Source organism: Malania oleifera, chromosome 5, assembly GCF_029873635.1.
Source record: "Malania oleifera isolate guangnan ecotype guangnan chromosome 5, ASM2987363v1, whole genome shotgun sequence".
Taxonomy (NCBI): Eukaryota; Viridiplantae; Streptophyta; class Magnoliopsida; order Santalales; family Ximeniaceae; genus Malania; species Malania oleifera.
The window spans coordinates 89,446,036-89,464,557 of record NC_080421.1 but is presented as its reverse complement, the minus strand read 5'-3'; the positions used below and the strand labels follow the sequence as shown (position 1 = coordinate 89,464,557).

General features: G+C 37.8%; 1 protein-coding gene across 2 annotated transcripts in view; it reads right to left on the bottom strand.

Annotated features, from left to right (window-relative positions):
* Window positions 1–18,052, bottom strand: part of LOC131155125 (uncharacterized) — a 39,789-nt gene extending 21,737 nt beyond the window's left edge. Inside the window, exons 1-6 of one of the 2 annotated variants that reach the window (XM_058108055.1) lie at window positions 17,830–18,052; window positions 17,344–17,415; window positions 16,525–16,690; window positions 15,283–16,265; window positions 13,512–13,685; window positions 13,289–13,405 (exon numbers count right to left, since the gene is read on the bottom strand). In XM_058108055.1, coding sequence (XP_057964038.1) covers window positions 13,289–13,405; window positions 13,512–13,685; window positions 15,283–16,265; window positions 16,525–16,690; window positions 17,344–17,391 — 1,488 coding nt within the window. In that variant the 5' untranslated portion in view covers window positions 17,392–17,415; window positions 17,830–18,052. Of the gene's footprint in view, window positions 1–13,288; window positions 13,406–13,511; window positions 13,686–15,282; window positions 16,266–16,524; window positions 16,691–17,343; window positions 17,416–17,724 lie in introns of both variants that reach the window. The other variant, XM_058108054.1, reaches the window with a different exon arrangement.
* Between the last annotated feature and the right edge of the window lie 470 nt (window positions 18,053–18,522).

Sequence of the window (18,522 nt, the reverse complement as noted above, 5' to 3'; positions counted from 1 at the left end):
GTGGTATTATCTCTATTCAATGATGGCACTTTTGAGAAGTCATCTCGATTAGCGTCTTCCAACAAAGAGGTTGTTGATCCAAAAAGCTGGTTCATCCACTGTGCATACTGACAACAACATGCTAGTACCACATTACAGCTGATTGAGTAGAGCCCATTGCGGATGTAGAAACTTAGGTTACATTTGTTTCTCGAAATAGCTATTCCTAGTAATACGATAAAATTCAATGAGAACTTTGGAAAATAGAGATAATAATTATTCCCCATAAATTATATATCATTTCATCCAACATGCACTCAATGCCCTAAAACTTTTCCACACAACTGGATCCAAGCCCCAAAAAACAAAGAGGGTTGTGTAAGGTAGTTGACAACTAGCATAAAACTTGGTCGGATCTCTACAATATGAATCCCTATCAATTAAGCATCGGGGCGTCTACTACAAGCAACGTGTTGCACTTATGCCACTCAGGTGTAGCGAAAAATTGATGAGGATGGGCTAGGTCGTTGCTTCGAAACAAGGTGCCATGTTGGTGCTTGGGTATAGTGCCCCCGACATGAGTAGGTAAAGAATATCAAAAGACTAAGGCTAGATTAGCAACATGGAATATAAGGACACTTACGGGCAAAAGCATGGAGATAGCTCACACAATGATGAGGATAAAAACTAACTCAATTTGCCTTGAAGAAACTAAGTGGGTGGAGGAGAAAGCTAGAGAAATTGAAAAATAAGGATTAAAAATTGGCATGAAAAAAAACATAAGAATGGGGTAGCAATCATTGTAGACAAATACCTAAAAGATAGTGCTGCAAATGTTAAAAAAGTAGGGGATAGAAACATAAAATCAACATGGTTTTAGGTCAAGAGATGATAAATGTTGTTAGTACTTATGCTCCTCAAATAGGCTTAGCCAAAAACCTTAAACACAATTTTGGGAAGATATGAACTACACAATGGATAAGAGAGACTAGGAAAATATTCATAGGAGCTAATCTAAATAGACACATTGCGAAGGATAATAAAGGTCATGAGATGATGCATGGAAGACATGGACATGGAGATAAAAATGAGTATAGAGATATGATCTTAGACTACGCTATGTCATATGATCTTATTACAATAAATGCATACTTTAAGAAGAGAGAAGAACACTTAATAACCTTCAGAAAGCAGATTAAAACAAATGTTATTTCCATTTCTATCCTAGAAATGATTAAGGGGGTAGTAGAATAGGTAGGCTATTTTAAGAAATGGATAAATTGTTTCTTGAGTTATGACACTTGACCTTTTTAATTGCTGCAATATTGTGCTAACTGGCGCTGGGCTATTTAAGAAATGGATAAATGGTTTCTTGAGTTATGCCACTTGACTTTTTTAATTGCTGCAATATTGTGCTAACTGGCACTATTTGTTGCTTAACTTGCGCGCAAGAAACATCAAAAGAACCTTCCCCTTCCCACCATTGACCCAAAAATAAAAGGAAGAACGAAGCACTAAACATTAGAGAGCCTGCCCCAAAGAAGACTTAGATTGGGACAATAACAATCACAAGTATCAACTACCAATCTAACTTTCACTTCCCTTAATTCAGTCGCAGGACTGATAGGATGGACTTGCACTCTTGCTCAATGACAAAGATACTAGGGCAGCTGGGCTGCTCTGAAGGGTCTCATGCTCTTCAAGGACATTGACCTCCTCAATAATATTAGGGCAAAGGCTTTGGTGGACCAGGCTGCTCACCCTGCTAAGAGTAATCTCTTCTGTTTAGCCATTTGTAGTTCCAACCTAGCGTTTTCTATTCCAAGTCAGAGTTTGGAGGAGGTAATGATGCTCTTTGGCTGGATCGACAACATGACAGCCTAGATAAACCAGCAAGAATAGACAAGGGAAAGTTTATGGCAAAAATGAAGGCAGCCATCTCCTGTACTGATTATTGCTTAGATCTGACTTGCTTAAACAGTAAGGCATACTCTATGGTCATTGCTCATAACAAGAAGTTGAGCAGCAAAGAGATGAAGGATGAACCTACTGAGAAGGTTGAGACCAAGATGAGAGAACTCACAAGAGTGGAATAAGATGGACTATGAGATGGGTCTTATTCAACACTATACTTAAGGCCTTCTAAGGGCTTCCATCTTTGCTAGCTTCAGCTCCTCTAAATGCTTGTGAAGTTGGATTTCTCTAGGCTTGACTTGACTAATCTAAAGCTTCTAATGGAAGAGAAGGAGACTAACAGTGGTAACTTCATACATGAACAATTTTTTGCTTTTTAATTTTGAAAAAAAAAATATTATTTATATCACTTCGAAAAATCCAAAATGCAATATAATCTTTTCTGCACTTCGTGTTTCTTTTGTTTTGTTTTTTATTCATTCCCTTTTTGTGATTGAAAAAAAAAAAAGACTCATTGAGGGAGAAAAGAATAAAATATAGAGTGCAGGAAAAGACATTCACCTAAAGATTTGAAAAAAAAAATGATACAAAGAAAAAAGAAAAAAAAAAAAGAAACATTATCAAATCAATAAAGCTTGCCAGAGTGGAAATGTGAGAAACTAGTCCACTTACAATTGGCCAAAAATGCCCAAAAAGTAGCAAAAAAACTAAATTCTATCCCAGAGAAAATTATATTAGCAAGGCATCAAGTGGATGCCAACCCGTGGTACAAAACATCAACCACACTGTAGAGTGTCGCAAACATCAAGGATTACATTATGATCATTAACAATTTTCCCACTAAGCCAGCTGGAGACAGCAGCAATCCACTGGTCTTTGCAAGTCTGAAGCACAGTAGTTGTATCTTTGAAGGCTCTCTTATTTCTTTATTTCCAAGCACACCAAAAGATGTGAAAATAAATGTATAGCTTGGTAAAATCATAGTTGAAATAGCAAGACATAGCATAGTTGACCCAAAAAGATGGTTGAAGCATACCATAATTCAAGTGGACACGAACTAAGCTGGCCAACCACCACTCACTTCCTCCCCCCCCCCCCCCCCCCACAAAAAAAAAATTCATTAGAGAAAACAGGGCCCTGCATCAAGGAGATGTCAAATAGTACAAAGAAAACAATGAAAGAACAAAAGAGAAAACCCTAATCAAGGAAGTACATCAAAGAAATCGAGAATTACACACAATACTCTCCCAGAAAATCCACTGCCAACTAGAGATCATAATCATCCAGCCATCAAAGATGGTCTGCAAAGAAGAAATTTTCCCCTCGAAAGCCCCCCTATTCCTTTCTTTCCAAACAGCCCAAAAAATAGCAAGCGGGATAAAGAAAATAGCCTTCCTTTTGGACTTGGTGGTGCTGCAGATCCCTCTGCAAGCCCAAATCTCATCCTCAACTGAAGCTGCCATGACCCATTTCTGCTTGACCATGGAAATGGCTAGGATATAGAGATCCCTGGTCCAAGAGTAGTGGAGAAGGATGTGGTTCGCCAATTCTGCTTCTTCGAGGCACAGATAACACCTATCCACTGTAGTCAAACCTTTCTTTTGGAGATTGTCTAAGATGAAGGTTTCCCACAAAACAACCTCACATTTTACAGATGATATTTGAACTCCTCTCCTGTGTCCCCCAAAGGAATCTTTTTTAGATCCCTTCTAGTCTTTTGGCAACAGACTAAGGATAGGGAAAAAGTAGACCAGGACATTGGCTAAGGTGCTTTTGATAAGCGTGAGCCTCCCACTCTTTGAGAGGTAATTCCTTTTCCTTCCAGTCAATTTCCATTCAAATCTGCCAATAATGGGATTTCAAACACCCTTTTCTTTGAACTTGGCACCCAAGGAAAGGCTCAAGAAAGAAATGTGAAAGGACTTGAGATTATAACCTAAGATGCCCGCAAGAAAAGGACCATTATTACAAGAAGGCCACAAGGATGATTTCACTCTTTCCCAAATTCACCTTTACACCTGTAATTGCCTCGAAACCAAGAAGAATGAATCAGAGGTTATGGATTTGAACAAGATCATCTTCACAAAAAATAATAGTATCATATGCAAAAAGTAGGTGGGAGATGTGAAAGGACTTGAGATTATAACCTAAGATGCCTGCAAGAAAAAGACCATTATTACAAGAAGGCCACAAGGATGATTTCGCTCTTACCCAAATTCACCTTTACACCTGTAATTGCCTCGAAACCAAGAAGAATGAATCTGAGGTTAAGGATTTGAACAAGATCATCTTCACAAAAAATAATAGTATCATATGCAAAAAGTAGGTGAGAGACCACTAAGATCTCATTGTTCCTTCTGGTTCTAAGCCCCTTAAGCAAGCCATAGCACATGATCACCAATTCAGTTCCCAAGCCTAACCAAGTTGTACTTCTCTGACTGCAGGCTGCCCTGTTGGGTTGCAGTGGAAGACTTAGAATCCTTTTCCTTCTGCAAAAGGAGAAGTGCCATCTCCATAGTGGGATAATTACCTTCTTTGTGACAATCAGAATTTTGGGCTTGGCAATGAAGCCTATTGAGATCCAAACTGCTATGAGCTTCAAGAGACTGCTGGCTTTTATTCAGGCTCCATTGGACCGGAAATTGGGCCAGATCACTGCTAAAGACATTTCAACTTACAGTCCATTTACTCAATGGGCCCAAGTCCTCAAAACCAAGGGTGCCCAAATTTCGGTCCAAACCCAAATTGATCAGGCACCCCAGCCCACTCCATTCCACCTTCACCATGCTCCCATCCCCCAACGAAACCCTAGCTGCCTCTGCCATTGGAGCCATAGTCCCCCAACGAAGATGTCCCGCTGGTGATGGAAAATCGCTGCCCCTACATCCGCTGCTTCCCCACTGCATCTGTTGCATTGCTTGTTGCTGCTGCATCTGCGTCATGCAACCACATTTTCCCATCCTTATCTATCAACATTACCTGGCTCCAAGAATGAATGTCCCACTGTAAATCTTCGCCAACACCATACTTTCCATTTGGGAAAACCCTAACTGCCGCACAAAATTCTTGCACAAATTTTCCCCGTCCGTCCCCTTCTAGTACTCCAAGAACAAATACTGACAATGTTTTCCTTTCCATCCCAGCCCAAACTCCAAGAACTTCACAAGTTTTGTTGGTTAAATCTCCAACCAAGACCTCACATTATCAAATCTACTGCTTCAAAAACCCTTTCCATCCTGTAAAAATTTGAAACCAAACCATCAGAACACCATTTTGCCACTTCCACAAAAAGCCTCACCCATCAATTTCACTTCATATTACACTTGAGAACAAATGGAAAATCTCCCTTACCCACTTTATCCAGTCTTAGATTGAAAGGTTTTCCCTTCAATCTGAATGGAATGATAGCAATCCCCTCTTTCCGTATTCTATGGCAGCCAAGGTGCCAAGGAATGGTAATGAGAAAAGAGAGAGGTGAGAAAATAGACATTATACCAACTCCTATCAAAGATTAGCATTTTTCAAAGTTCATATAGCCTCATTATTTAGTGCTGAAAGTGTGTGTTGTTTCTTTAACCTCTTTCTTCATTTCTCACAAAAACAGGGAAAATCTAGAAGAAATAACACAAAATCTTGCAGCTTAAATTAATTTTTTCTTGGAGATATGAGTAAAATCCTCAATTCCCACAAATAGTTTCAATTTGGCTTCAGTATCTTTCATATACCCCATCAAATTTTAATTCTTCCTTGACATCTAGTGTTTTAAAGGGAATTCCCTCAATGCGTTTTCAAGGAAAAATGGCCCAAGGCGTATTTTAAAATGCGTAACTCCATGAATGCATATGCCTTCTGCAGCTATGCATAAGCCGCCAAAAAATTGCACCTTTCACGCCTCAGAGTTTAAGGCACGCGCATATTGATTCACCAATCAACCAGTCATCTGAAATATAAACAATATTTTAAAATCAAAGAGAAGGCAGATTAAGGCACAAATGCACTTCGTTCAAAAAGATACAATCCCTCCTAGGCCTCCTCAATGATGGCAGCCCTGAGACGAAGCATCTCCCTCAACGAACCATCCCCCTCAACGAACCATCCCCTTCAACGAAGCAACGCCCTCAATGAAGCCTTTCTTCAATGAAACTATGTCGATCATTCTCCATCGACCAACACTGTCATCTCTCTTGCCGACCATGATTTCCAATCTTTTCTTTCCGACAAGCCGATTGGTGTCTTTGAGTCCCTCTCTCATCTTGCATCTCAACAGTTTCTCTCTCTCACATGAACTCAAGTCTCTATCTCTCATCAAAAAGAGGTCTCCCACTCCCACTCTAGTAGTCAGTACAAATCAACTATTCCCCACCCTTTTTCCGCCCTTGTTTCATTTCTACTAGGTGAATGTCACATGACTCTTTGATTATAGGGCATGTAGCTAGTTAATCTCTTTTTGACTTTAGATTTTTTTTTTCCCATACTATTTTTTAGTTTTAAAATTCAAACATTAAAATTTATAACCTATTTTAATAAATTTCATATTAATTTTTATATATATAATTTATTTTTATATATTTAAAATAGAAAATTTTAAATTTTCAAAAGCCTTATTAAGAATTAAGGCATTAGGGCATAAGTTTTTTGAGAATTTTACTTTAAGATAAAAATATATGAACTTTCTTTTTAGCAAAAAAAAATTCTAATGATAGGAGAAGAATTTACAAGAGGGAGAATGAGACATCTCCCGAAAAAGACCTGACAAACCAAAAAAAAAAAACTAAAAAAAATACAAAATGAGAAAAAATCGACAAGCAAGAACCTTCCTCCAATCTCTTTGAATCTCTTGGAAATTATTCCCTCTAAAAATTCCTAAACCAACACACCAAAATGACGCTAAATGCTGAATTTTATCCCAGATCAGCACCCAATTTAATTTCTCCACAAAGACTATCTGTTCATTACACTCCATCCATATGCCACACCTCCATAAGGCTGCCCTATCATTCCTTCTAGCAATACTGAATTTTATTTCAGATCAGCACCCAATTTAATTTCTCCCCAAAAATATATCCGATCATTACACTCCATCCATATCTCCCATAAAACTGCAAATATGCCGCACCTCCATAAGGCTGCCCTATCCTATCTTCTAACAAAACCTGCGAAAGAAATGGCTAATATGTCTTCTGTTGATGCAAGACAGACCCAACTCTCTCCCACAATACCAGAATCCATAAATCTACCTTATCCTTCCACCAAAATCTGCGAAAGAAATGGTTAATAAGTCTTCCACCGATACAGGACATACCCAACTCTCTCCCACAATACCAAAAAGCTTATTCCAAATCCTGCAAGAAAAATTAATGCAAAAGGAGGTGAGAAGCAGTCTCAGAGTTCTTGAAACAGAGCACACATACACCGAAAGAGAAAGCCTTCAAAGGTATTCTAATTTACAGCAAGTTATCAGTATTTATTTTATTAAGCACAACCAACCAAGTGAAAACCTCAATTTTTTGGGGAGCCTTGGCCTTTCATATAATACAAAGAGAGAGGAAACAAAGAATTAGAATGGATTAAGAAATCAAAATACACTCCCAACAGATCCAAGGACCAAGAACGAACATCCCTCCCCAATGAAAGTTTACTTCCATTCAATCAGATAACAAGGAAGACAACTCCACCTCTCTATCTTTAGGAAGTCTCCAAAAATGGCAAGAAATCAAAGGACTATTCCAATCCCAACAAAGAAAGATATGGTTTTATTTTGCTCAGCACTCAAACAAAAGAGATGAGGGAAAGAAGTGGGGAAAACAACATTCCCTAGCCCAGGGTCTTTCCAGAAACAGATACGTGAACCCCTCCCCACCTTAAATTTAGTGTGAGGGGTGGAGGAAGGATAAATCTGAGAAGTGCCAAAGGGAAGATTCTTCTAGAGAGAAGCGCAATAACCATTTAACACACATTCTACTACTCTTGCATCTAGATCTGAGAGGACAACCTTTGCTACATGGGGTGATTCTAGTTCTCTACCAAACAACTGCAGAAGTTATCGAGGTGATTCAAGTGGTCGTAGTGGTAGAGATGGGCAAGGTAGAGGCACTCCTCGCAAGTGCATTCATTGTGATCAAGGTCATCATACTATTGAGTAGTGTTGGGATCTCCACAATAGACCTTCACGTGTTGCCAATGCAACCACCACCAACTCCACACAGTTTGGTATTGCCCATCAATCATTAGGTGCCCACGCTCCTCAACAAAATGGGGTTGCAGAGAGTAAAAATAGACATATCCTTGAAATGACTCGCACCTTTCTTTATCAAATGCATGTACCTAAAGTGTTTTGGAGTGATGTTGTACTTACTGCTTGCTATATAATTAACAAGATGCCATCATTTGTTCTTAGTGGTAAAATTCCCTACTCCATTCTCTTTCCTAATTCACCTTTATTCTCTCTCCCTCCTTATATACTCGAGTGTGTGTCCTTTGTTCATCAACTAACTCCTGCGGCAAATACATTGGATCCCCATGCTATAAAATATACTTTTCTAGGCTACTCATATACTTAAAGGGATATCGTTGTTATACTCCAATGCTACATCACTTCTTTGTTTCAGCAGATGTTACTTTCTTTAAGTCTACAACTTACTACACCCCTGAGTGCTTCTGAGCTCAATGAGTCTCTTCCTCTACCTAATCTTCCAGATTCTAGTTTGTTGTCCTTGCCCAATCAGCCATCTGAGTCTCCATGTAGTTCAAGTCCTTCTCATCGTCTCGATCATCCTAATTTGCAGGTGTATTCACAACGGTGGCTCCAAGGGAGAGAGCCTCACTAGCTTCTACTACCAGTCTACCATGCCTTTGGTTTTCTTGTATGATGATCATATTTCCCATGGTGTTGATTGTTGTTTGGAAAGGTAAATGCGCATGTACCCAACATCCCATTTCCAAATATTTGTTATGACTTCTTATCACCCTCCTATTATTGTTTTGTTGTTGCTTTATCATCTACTGCCCTTCCTAAATCTATTTCGAAAGCCTTAGCCACTCTAGTTGGAGGAATGCTATGGTAGAAGGGATGAATGCTCTACAGGACAATGACACTTGGGACTTGGTATCTCTTCCTCTTGACAAGTCTATGGTTGGTTGTCGCTAGGCATACACTATAAAAGTCAACCCTAATGGTTCTGTGGCTCGTCTGAAGGCCTGTTTTGTTGCTAAGGGGTATACTCAATTGTATGGTTTGGATTATTTTGACATTTTTTTCTCCCGTTGCCAAATTTACATCAATACATCTATTCATCTCCTTGGCTACCACTTGTCACTAGTTTCTACATCAGTTAAATGTGAAAGATGCCTTCTTGCATGGAGATTTTAAGGAGGTCTATATAGACCAATCACCTGGGTTTGTTGCTCAAGGGAAGTCAGGCTTAGTGTGTCGACTCATGAAGGCACTATACAATTTAAGATAGTCTCCCAAAGCATGATTCGGTCGTTTTAGTGTTGTAGTACTTGAGTTTGGACACACCGTGGATCATTCTGTGTTTTATCATCATACTTCATTAGGTAGGATCCTTCTTGTTGTGTATGTGAATGATATTGTTATTACAAATGATGATAAAGGTATTTAAAGTCTCAAGCATTTTCTAAAAACTAAGTTTCAAACCAAATATTTGGGACCACTGAAATACTTCTTGAGTATAAAAGTATCTAGATCTCATATAGGAACTATTTTGTCACAGAGGAAGTATGTTCTTGATCTGTTGGATGAAACTCAATTGTTGGAATCCAAAACAATTGATACACCCATGGATCCTAGCAGTAAGTTCATGCCAGATATTCTAATCTTGAGATATCTCAAAGGTGCCCCTAGGAGAGATCTTTTACATCGTGATCAGGGTCACACTTATATTCATGGATATACAAATGCCGATTGGGCTAGGTCAACTTTCGGCCGAAAATCCACAACTAGGTACTATATCTCAATTGGTGCTAAGTTGGTTCTTGGAAGAGTACGAAACAAACAGTAGTAGCCAAGTCAGGTGTTGAATCAAAATATAGAACTATGGCTCCCACTACTTGTGCACTTGTATGGTTGAAGAACATGTTGGAAGAATTGAGTTTTTGGCATTCTCAACCTATGAAGTTGAGGTGTGATAATCAAGCTGCTCTTCGTATTGCCTCCAACCCAGTCTTTCATAAGCGGATGAAACACATTAAAGTTGATTGCCATTTTGTTCGGGAGAAACTTGTGCAGAAGCTCATATCTACCACTTATGTGAAGTCCGATATGCAACTTGCTGATTTGTCTACCAAAGCTTTGGGGTGTGTTCATGTTAAATTTATTTGTAACAAGCTAGGAGCATATGATATTTATGCTCCATCTTGAGGTGGAGTGTTAGAGATTATTTATGTCTTTTAGTGTTATTATTAAGTTTGTTAGGAAGCTAATTAGGGAGTTAGTAAGCGTATTATTGTCATTAGAATGTATTTGATTTGTATTATTAGTAGAGGGAGAGACCTAACTTCAAGTTAGGTCATTCATTTTAATCAAATATCAACAAACAGAAGCAATCTAATCTTTGTCATTAGTAAATCTCCCACCCCCCATGTCTAACTCCCTAATCAAATTCTTAATCCTCTTATCATTGACTAGCCTATGAAAGAAATAAGTTTTGCAATCACCATCTTTTACCCATTTAAATTTGGTCTTTTGCCTCCAACAACTCAAATCTTGGAATGGTCGGATGCGGTCCTAGGGAGAGTAATTTGAGTAAGGCTAGAAAACTCGTCCTGCCATGCCCTGTAAAATAAGAGTCTATCCAATCTACTAGCCACTGCTCTAGGCCCCCCATAGACCAAGTAAAAGAGGCATTCCCTAAGGGCGGTCTCTAAAACCACACCCCAAACAAAGAGCCAAAGTTCTACACACTAGCAGAAGCGCCCCCCCCCCCCCCCACTTTTCTTTTTCTTCTCTTTAGGAAATCTCTCCGCATTAAAATCACCTCCCATTATCTACCAGGGGGAGCACAAACCATAAACAGAGTAAAGTTCTTCCCAAAAAGAGCTTCTAAGAGTTGGTCACAAAGGCCTAGATACCAAGGAAATCGACCATTGCCCCCTCCCTCTCACTTCAAAAGGTACAAAAGGGAAGGAACCTGCCTGTTTACCATTTCCACTTTTCTTCCCTAAACAAGAATTATAATCGAGGAGTACTTTACCAAGACTTCTTGACCCAAGTTCCTTTTCCTAGTCCCCCTAACCCTCTAACATTATGAAGTTCAAATTAGCTTCAAGATCTAAGATACAACTCTCAATTATTTAGTTAAAGTTGAGGTTCAAGAGTGTTTACAAATCAACTCATATTATAGCATTTCTTTAATATAAACACGGAGTTAAATTTTCTAGCCAACTCTACCTTGAGAATCACACACTCAAAATGCATAAGCCTTAACAAAAATGTCACAAAAGGCATGCCTTATGTGCAAATGCATAAGTCTCAGCAGCTAATGTGTTAGCCTTTTTGGGATTTGGTAATTCAAATTAAGCCTCAAGGCGTTTTAGGCATGCCTTACCTTGAGACGATAAAACATTGATACAATCAAAATCTCTCATCTAGTCAATTTCACATGACAATTTTGAATTCCTCGGATGTAGAGTCAATCCTCTCTCATCCAAAATATCTTGGTTTGGGCTATTGGGTATAGTAAATACACTAGGTTGAGAGGATGTTACTTGGTTTTTCAATATGGATAAATAGGTCACATATGCTTGAGCTTAACTGGGTATTGCCTCACTATTTCGCTTGAGCTGGATTAGATAGAAACTACGTTGAGCAATTTATGTGGGGTCAAGATGAGCTTATGTACATGGTAAAGCTAGTACGATATGGCATTGGGTTTGGTCATGGGATCTAGGTTACTTGGTTTGGGGTTGAAAAGGAAATGAGGATAGCGTTCACAATAACTGTGCGATGGGAAAAAAAGTGGAATGAGCTCTAATGGTGGGGTCTAGAAGTGCTAGTGGTGTGATTGGATGGTTGATATCACCAACAAGGTTGATCGTGACAAGGCATAAGATTGGAAGAGACCAACGCAACCTGCATGTTCTTGTCTCTTTCAGTAGGTTTTGAGACAAGTATCAAAGGAAAGTTGATTTCCAACGATGAAGATATGTGCTGGTAATCTTTTCTAGTGATGAGTACCACAATAGAGCTCAAGTAGGCTTAAACCTAAACCTAAGTAAGGAAGCAAACAACGGAAATAACAAGGTGTCCATAAAATAATTCTAACTATAAAACAAGTTCTAGTTTTCCTTTAAACAAATTTTAAAAAATAAAAAATAAAAAAAGACAGCCCAGTGGACAAATTTCCCGTGTATGCGAGGTCTAGGGAAGGGGCAGACCACAATGGGTTTATAGTATGCAATCTTACCTTGCATTTAAGTTTTCCTAAATAGTTAAATAAAAATAATCCACCCTAACCATCTTCTTTATTCTCGCATCATAGGTATGCACTGACGAAACACGGGCAAACATTACTTGAGTAACTAACAAATACAGATCGATGTTTTAAAAGGCTCAGCCAAGGCTCACCTCAAGTCAAGGCAGGCCTAAAACACCTTGAAGCTCAATCTAATTTACCAAATTCCAAAAAGGCTAACACATTACCCGCTAAGGCTAACGCATTTGTACAAAAGGCACACATTTTGCACCGTTTTAGTCGAGGCTTCTGCATTTTGGGTGTGATTCTCAAGTTAGATTTTTTGCTAAAAAATTTTTTAACTCCATATTTATATTAAAGGAATGACATAACATGACTATAAGTTGATTTCTAAGACTTTTGAAGCTCAACCTTTCCAAAATAATTGAGGTTTGTATGATGTATCTTAGATCTTGAAAATAATTTGAACTTTGTAATGTCATAGCTATCTCTTGTACGGCATGATTTACATAATGAATTCAAGTTAGAAATTTCTAAATTGCCAGAAAGTGGTCAGCAAATTGTATTTGATTTTTTCTGTTTACATTATATTTGTGTTTTTTTTTTTTTCATTTTTAATGTATATGTAATTTATTTTACATATTTTTATCTATAAATAAAATTCTCAAAAGGCTTACGCACCAATGCCTTAAGGCTTACGCCTCACCTCTTAAGGGTTAAAATGCATTGCCTTACGTCTTCGCCTTTTAAAACATTGATTCAAATAATTCAGAATAGCATCACATTATTGAAGATATTAATCCTTAGGAAATAGACCAAGAACGCAACTCAGATCAAATATATGTTGCCTTCCACAAAGAAGAAAAAAGGCAGACTGGCTAGCAAATTAATGAATCAACACATAAAAATGCACCTCATCAAGAATAACCAGCAACTGGAGTTGTAAAAGAGTAAAACTGCACCTCATTAAGAACAGAGAGAGAGTCATCCCTTTCATCAGACAAGTAGAGAAGACGAGCTTGTAGCTCCCTCGCTTCAGTTGCTAGAATAGCTTTCTCTCCATGCACTTCTCCTGCATGCTGCTTAAAGTAAGAACGGGGCTCAGATTAAATCCTCATTGGCTAACGAATATCAAGCTTCAAAAATTGTAAGAAGAAAATATTTTGTGATTAACAAGTTTACAACCATGTCATTTGCTACATTTGCATGGCGGAGCATCTGTTTCATCTCTTCAACCTTGGCAAGGATATCGATACCTCCTCTTGAAGCTTCTTCTTTGGCTTGTTCTGCAGCTTTTTCCTGATGTTCTACTTCTCTCATCAAGTTGATAACCAACTCCATGGCCGAAAACAAGATTTTCTGCAACATAATTCAGTGATTAGGCTTTGAAAACTGTCCCATCGAAAAGGAATAATTTGAAAATTTTAAGAACTTTCAACCTATATCCAAGAACCATGAACCTTAAATCTAGGTGCCCGGACACACGCAACTTCCTATCTACATTTACCAACAGTACAACAAGCCAGGGTGAGGTAATGGCCAAGACCACCCAATTGTAACTAACCCAAATAAAGGTTATCTGTCAATTTGAATCTGAACCATGCAATATGAGTCAACCCAAAACCAAATGCCTGCCTAACTATTGAAAAACAATCACATTAGATTTGGGCTGACCTAGTCTAAAAGCCTAACTAGAACCAAGCTGTTCCTAGTTTCTAATATTTGTAAGCAATTCTTAAAAGCCACTTTTCAGGTTCAAGCTAGCCTACCAACTTTCATTATGTCATAAGGTAGAAATTCTTAAAAATAAATCAACAGAAAAGAATTACTGAAATTATTGGTGCACCAATTGAAGATTACATTCTCAACTTCAGACAGTATTCAAAATCTTAAATCCCACTTTTTTATTGTAACCTTAACTTGAACATTGGAATAATAACTAATAATAATACACAGTACAATGCAACACGGCAACCTTTCATAGTTTGTGCAAGCACACATGCATGAGCAAACCCACACACAGAATTAAACAGAGAAGATAAGTAATCAACCCAAAAGCCACCTTATAGTCAATAACTTCATTATAAGCTTCAAGACTCGAATTGCTACATGGAGTTCAAAGGAATCTGACTCTATCAAGATAGTTGTGCACTGTTAAACCTTTTCCTCGTCAAGTTTCCAATAGTTACAAATTGAATCAAAAGTAGAAGTTCTCTCAGAAGCTAAATTATGATGATTCAAGCACTTATGGAACTACTTATCAACATATCAAGAAATAAACTTCCTGGAGATGTAACTTCATCCATTTCATATGAAGTAGCAAACAAATTTTCTCCCATTGGTAATAGTGCAAACACTAATGAGGGAAGACGAGGATCATTTTAAACGGAAAAATAATAACAAAAGATTGAACTTGAACACTCTGTGTGGTTGGGGAGAAGAAAAAAGAAAATCACAGGAGAGAGAGAGAGAGAAAGAATAGAAGATAGAGGAGAAAAGGAACTAGTTTCTCTCAGCTGTGTTTGGTTTAATGGAAGAAAGGTTGAGAGAAACCTACCAAAACAGAAGTCAACTACCGTTTACAAAATTACCATTTATTGAAGCACTGCCTTAACAAGTCTATGGTTGTCTCAGTCTTGAGTGGTTTCTCTCCAATTTTACCCCCAATTCCCTCCATTGGGGGTAGATAAAATTCTAAGGATGTCTGAGTCTTTTTTTGAGTGGTTTCTTTCCATTTCTATCCATTTTCCCTCTCTCGATTCTATGGCATCCAAGCAAGAGATGTGAAGGGATTAATTTCTTTCTTGTCACCTTCACTTCTCCCAAACCAGAAAAGGGGATTAGGGGATATAGTTTCAACACTTCAAACAATCAGAAAAACCTATCTTGGGCAATGCTCTAAGCTTTGATCAAAATTAATTCAAATGACAATTGCAATTTTTGAAGACAATGGTACCTTGTTGCTTTTAGCATCTTTAATCATATCTTCAAGAACATCAATTCTACATACTTCACCGGATCCAGTAACTATTGGGCTCAAAGTTGCACCATTCCCAAAATCAACTGTATCGTCAACAGAAGTTTCTTCCTTGGAAGCCGCAGCAACAGAATCATTTAACTGCAGTTTATCAGATTCTATAATGGATGTCCTGGAATCAAACCGAAGGTCGCATTCTAGTGCATCTAGCATGTATTCTCGAGCAGATGATTGAGTTAAATGAATTGCATAATTTTCCACGTCCAATTTGTCCCCAGTTGAATGTTCACAGTGACCATTGTCATTTCTAGCTGTCTTAAGTTCATTAGTTACTGTCCCATTTGAATGACCCAAAACAGCATGTGACTCCTCATTTAACTTCCTACCGATACTGCCATTTTCCTGCATCAATGTGGCTGGTGAAACATGGGAACACTGACCAAGACAACTTTCTGACTGAAGGGTATACCTTGGGGAATCTGTCGTATGCTCTATGACAGCCTGAGTCAACTGAACCAGCAAATTTCCTACCTCCAGATGGTTCTCCCCATGGTTAAAATAATTTGTCACTGGTTCATTAGGCACAATTAAATCAGCAAGAAAATCATTATTCAAACTGCTATTCACACCACAATCTTCGTTCATCAAAGTAACTGAACAGCTTCCAGAGGTCTGAATAGGTCCTTCTTTAACATAGACTTCTAGATGCTTCTGTAAATCTTTCCTTTCAGTGTTTCCACATACCCGATCATGACCATCATTTGCGTGATAAAACTTTGAAACTGAAGACCAATTTAAATCCTCTTCAAGCAATGTTGAATCAGAAAAAATGGCATTATTTGTATGACTAGTGTCGTTAACTTTGCTGGCTGCAGATCCTGATTTTGAAGAAGGGCCTGCACGTGCTTCTTCTTCAACTGCCAGATAGCGGCCTAACGAATCATTCTGGATATCAGATTCAACTGTAACTCCCATGAGCAAAGATTAGTATGTCACAAATTTAAGACAGTAGTGTACAGGGGGAAAAAAAAAATGAAAAACTTTACTGGCACTTTAACTCTAAAATCCCACACCTAATAAAGTAGCATAAACGGCACAAGAAAGTGAACTAACGATAGAAAGAAAAACAGACACGCACATGTGCGAGTCAACTGAATCAACTAAGAAACTAAATGACTTAAATTTTAACTCTTAACCTAATTTAAATTTAAAAAATATTACCTCCTCCGTTAATTGGATCACTAAACCCCTGATTCTCAAAGGATGAACCAGAAGACAAGCATGGATTGGTCATAAAAGGGAGAACTTCCACAAGAATAAATTCCACAGCTGCATCAGCATCCTTGGAGTGTTCAATAGCAACAGCCTTTAGCATTCGAGCATCAACCTATGCAAAACAAGGTTAAAATTGTTGCTTATGTGAAATGAGACTTAGATGAAAATAACTCAATATAGACAAGGAATGGACACAAGACTAAAATGAACATGAATAGTTATAGACAACGAAAGGATACCCCTCTTTACCATGAAATAATCAATCTGCAAAGAATGAAGATTGCAAGAGTAATTCCCATGACAGGGAGGATCATGAAATCTTATGATTCAATATTGAACATTTATTGTTCAAAGTCTTCTCAATGATTCAACCAAGAATTAGTGGGCAATGTTTTTCAGATCAAAGTTAGGGCCAGGTGTGGACCCATAAACTAAGCATCTAGAATGAATTTACTAAAATTTTGCACTTTAATTAGAATGGAATATCACTGGAAATTAGAAACCTAGCATTTATATGGGTCCCCCAAGTCCCCATATAAATTCAACTTACACTGGCAGCTTTTTTAAACCTTCACATTTAATTTAAAAATCATTGGAAGCATTTATAGACCATTTAGTAACAAACGTCAACAGTGTACACTTGCAACCAAAAATAAAATAAAATCATAATCAGACAAAAATGAACCCAATGCAAGAGTTCCTAAATGAAACAAAAAGTATGCGCGACTAGTGATATAATATGGTGAACGGAGATGACACCCATACCTGTGGGAACACGTCCTGCAAAGCCCTGTACACTGAATTGAAACCCATAACTAATAGTTAATAGCTGCTAATCTGCATGTATCAAGCAAACACAATATCATTAACATCACTTTCTGAGCATATCGCATTTGAACAAAATTAACAAGGAATAAAATCAAGAAATTATAAGCGTCAAAGACAAAATCATGACCCTCGAACATATAATCAAGAAATTCAAACCACGAGCATAAAAAAAAAAAAAATTAATACAAGCAAGAACTACAAAGAGGAGCACCACCACAAACAAATATACAGAATCAAAAAAAAAAAATTTCGTGATAGAATTTACATAAACAAAGCGAAACCCAAAACCCCTAAAATTTTGAATCTTGCGAATCTCACATGAGCGAGTTTTATATCACAGAACACACAAGATTAAAAATTTTCCGTTATTTGCATTCCATAGGGTTTTCCAGGAAACCAATACGAGGTGATCGAGATGCCGACCTTGGCAATCAAGCTTGATTCGTCCAGAGAGATGGGAAGTGTTTCTACTTTGCAGTATTCGTTTCTCGCGAAACTGGAGTGGCCGTGACGTGGACTTGGTGACCACGAGAGCTAAAGAATTGGGTAAAAGCGTCAATTGGGGGATTTAGTAAGGGTGTTTTTGTCCAAAGGGTTTGAAGCTCTTTAAGGCGGCGATGAGATATGAGAGTGTGAGGTGATCAATGGCCGACGCTTGGAATCTTCCTAGTGGCTTTGGGATTGGCGAATGGTGATAGCCATTGGGTAGTCATGAGCCATCTCATAGAAGTCGAAATTAACTAATTATTGAATATTATATTAATATCTAGATGTATTCAAAATTCACATTATAGATTTTGTACTAAATTATGTTGTTTATTTATCCAATATAAAGATAGCATTGTACTCATATTAGATTTTAAATTATTCATGGATAAATCATTTCTTTCAAGTCATTCTTGTACGATTAAAAATATTAAATAATTTATCAAGATATATTTTTATGTTAGAGGAATGATATATTTGGGCGTGTAAATAAGAGAAACAAAAATTCTAAGAGAGAGGCAAAAATCCAAACTATTGAGAATAAGATCATATTTTCACTCGTCCAAGGTAGATGGTGCATTAAATGAGTCAATCAAAGGCTTGTTCAGTTCTTGTTGATTGACTAGCGCA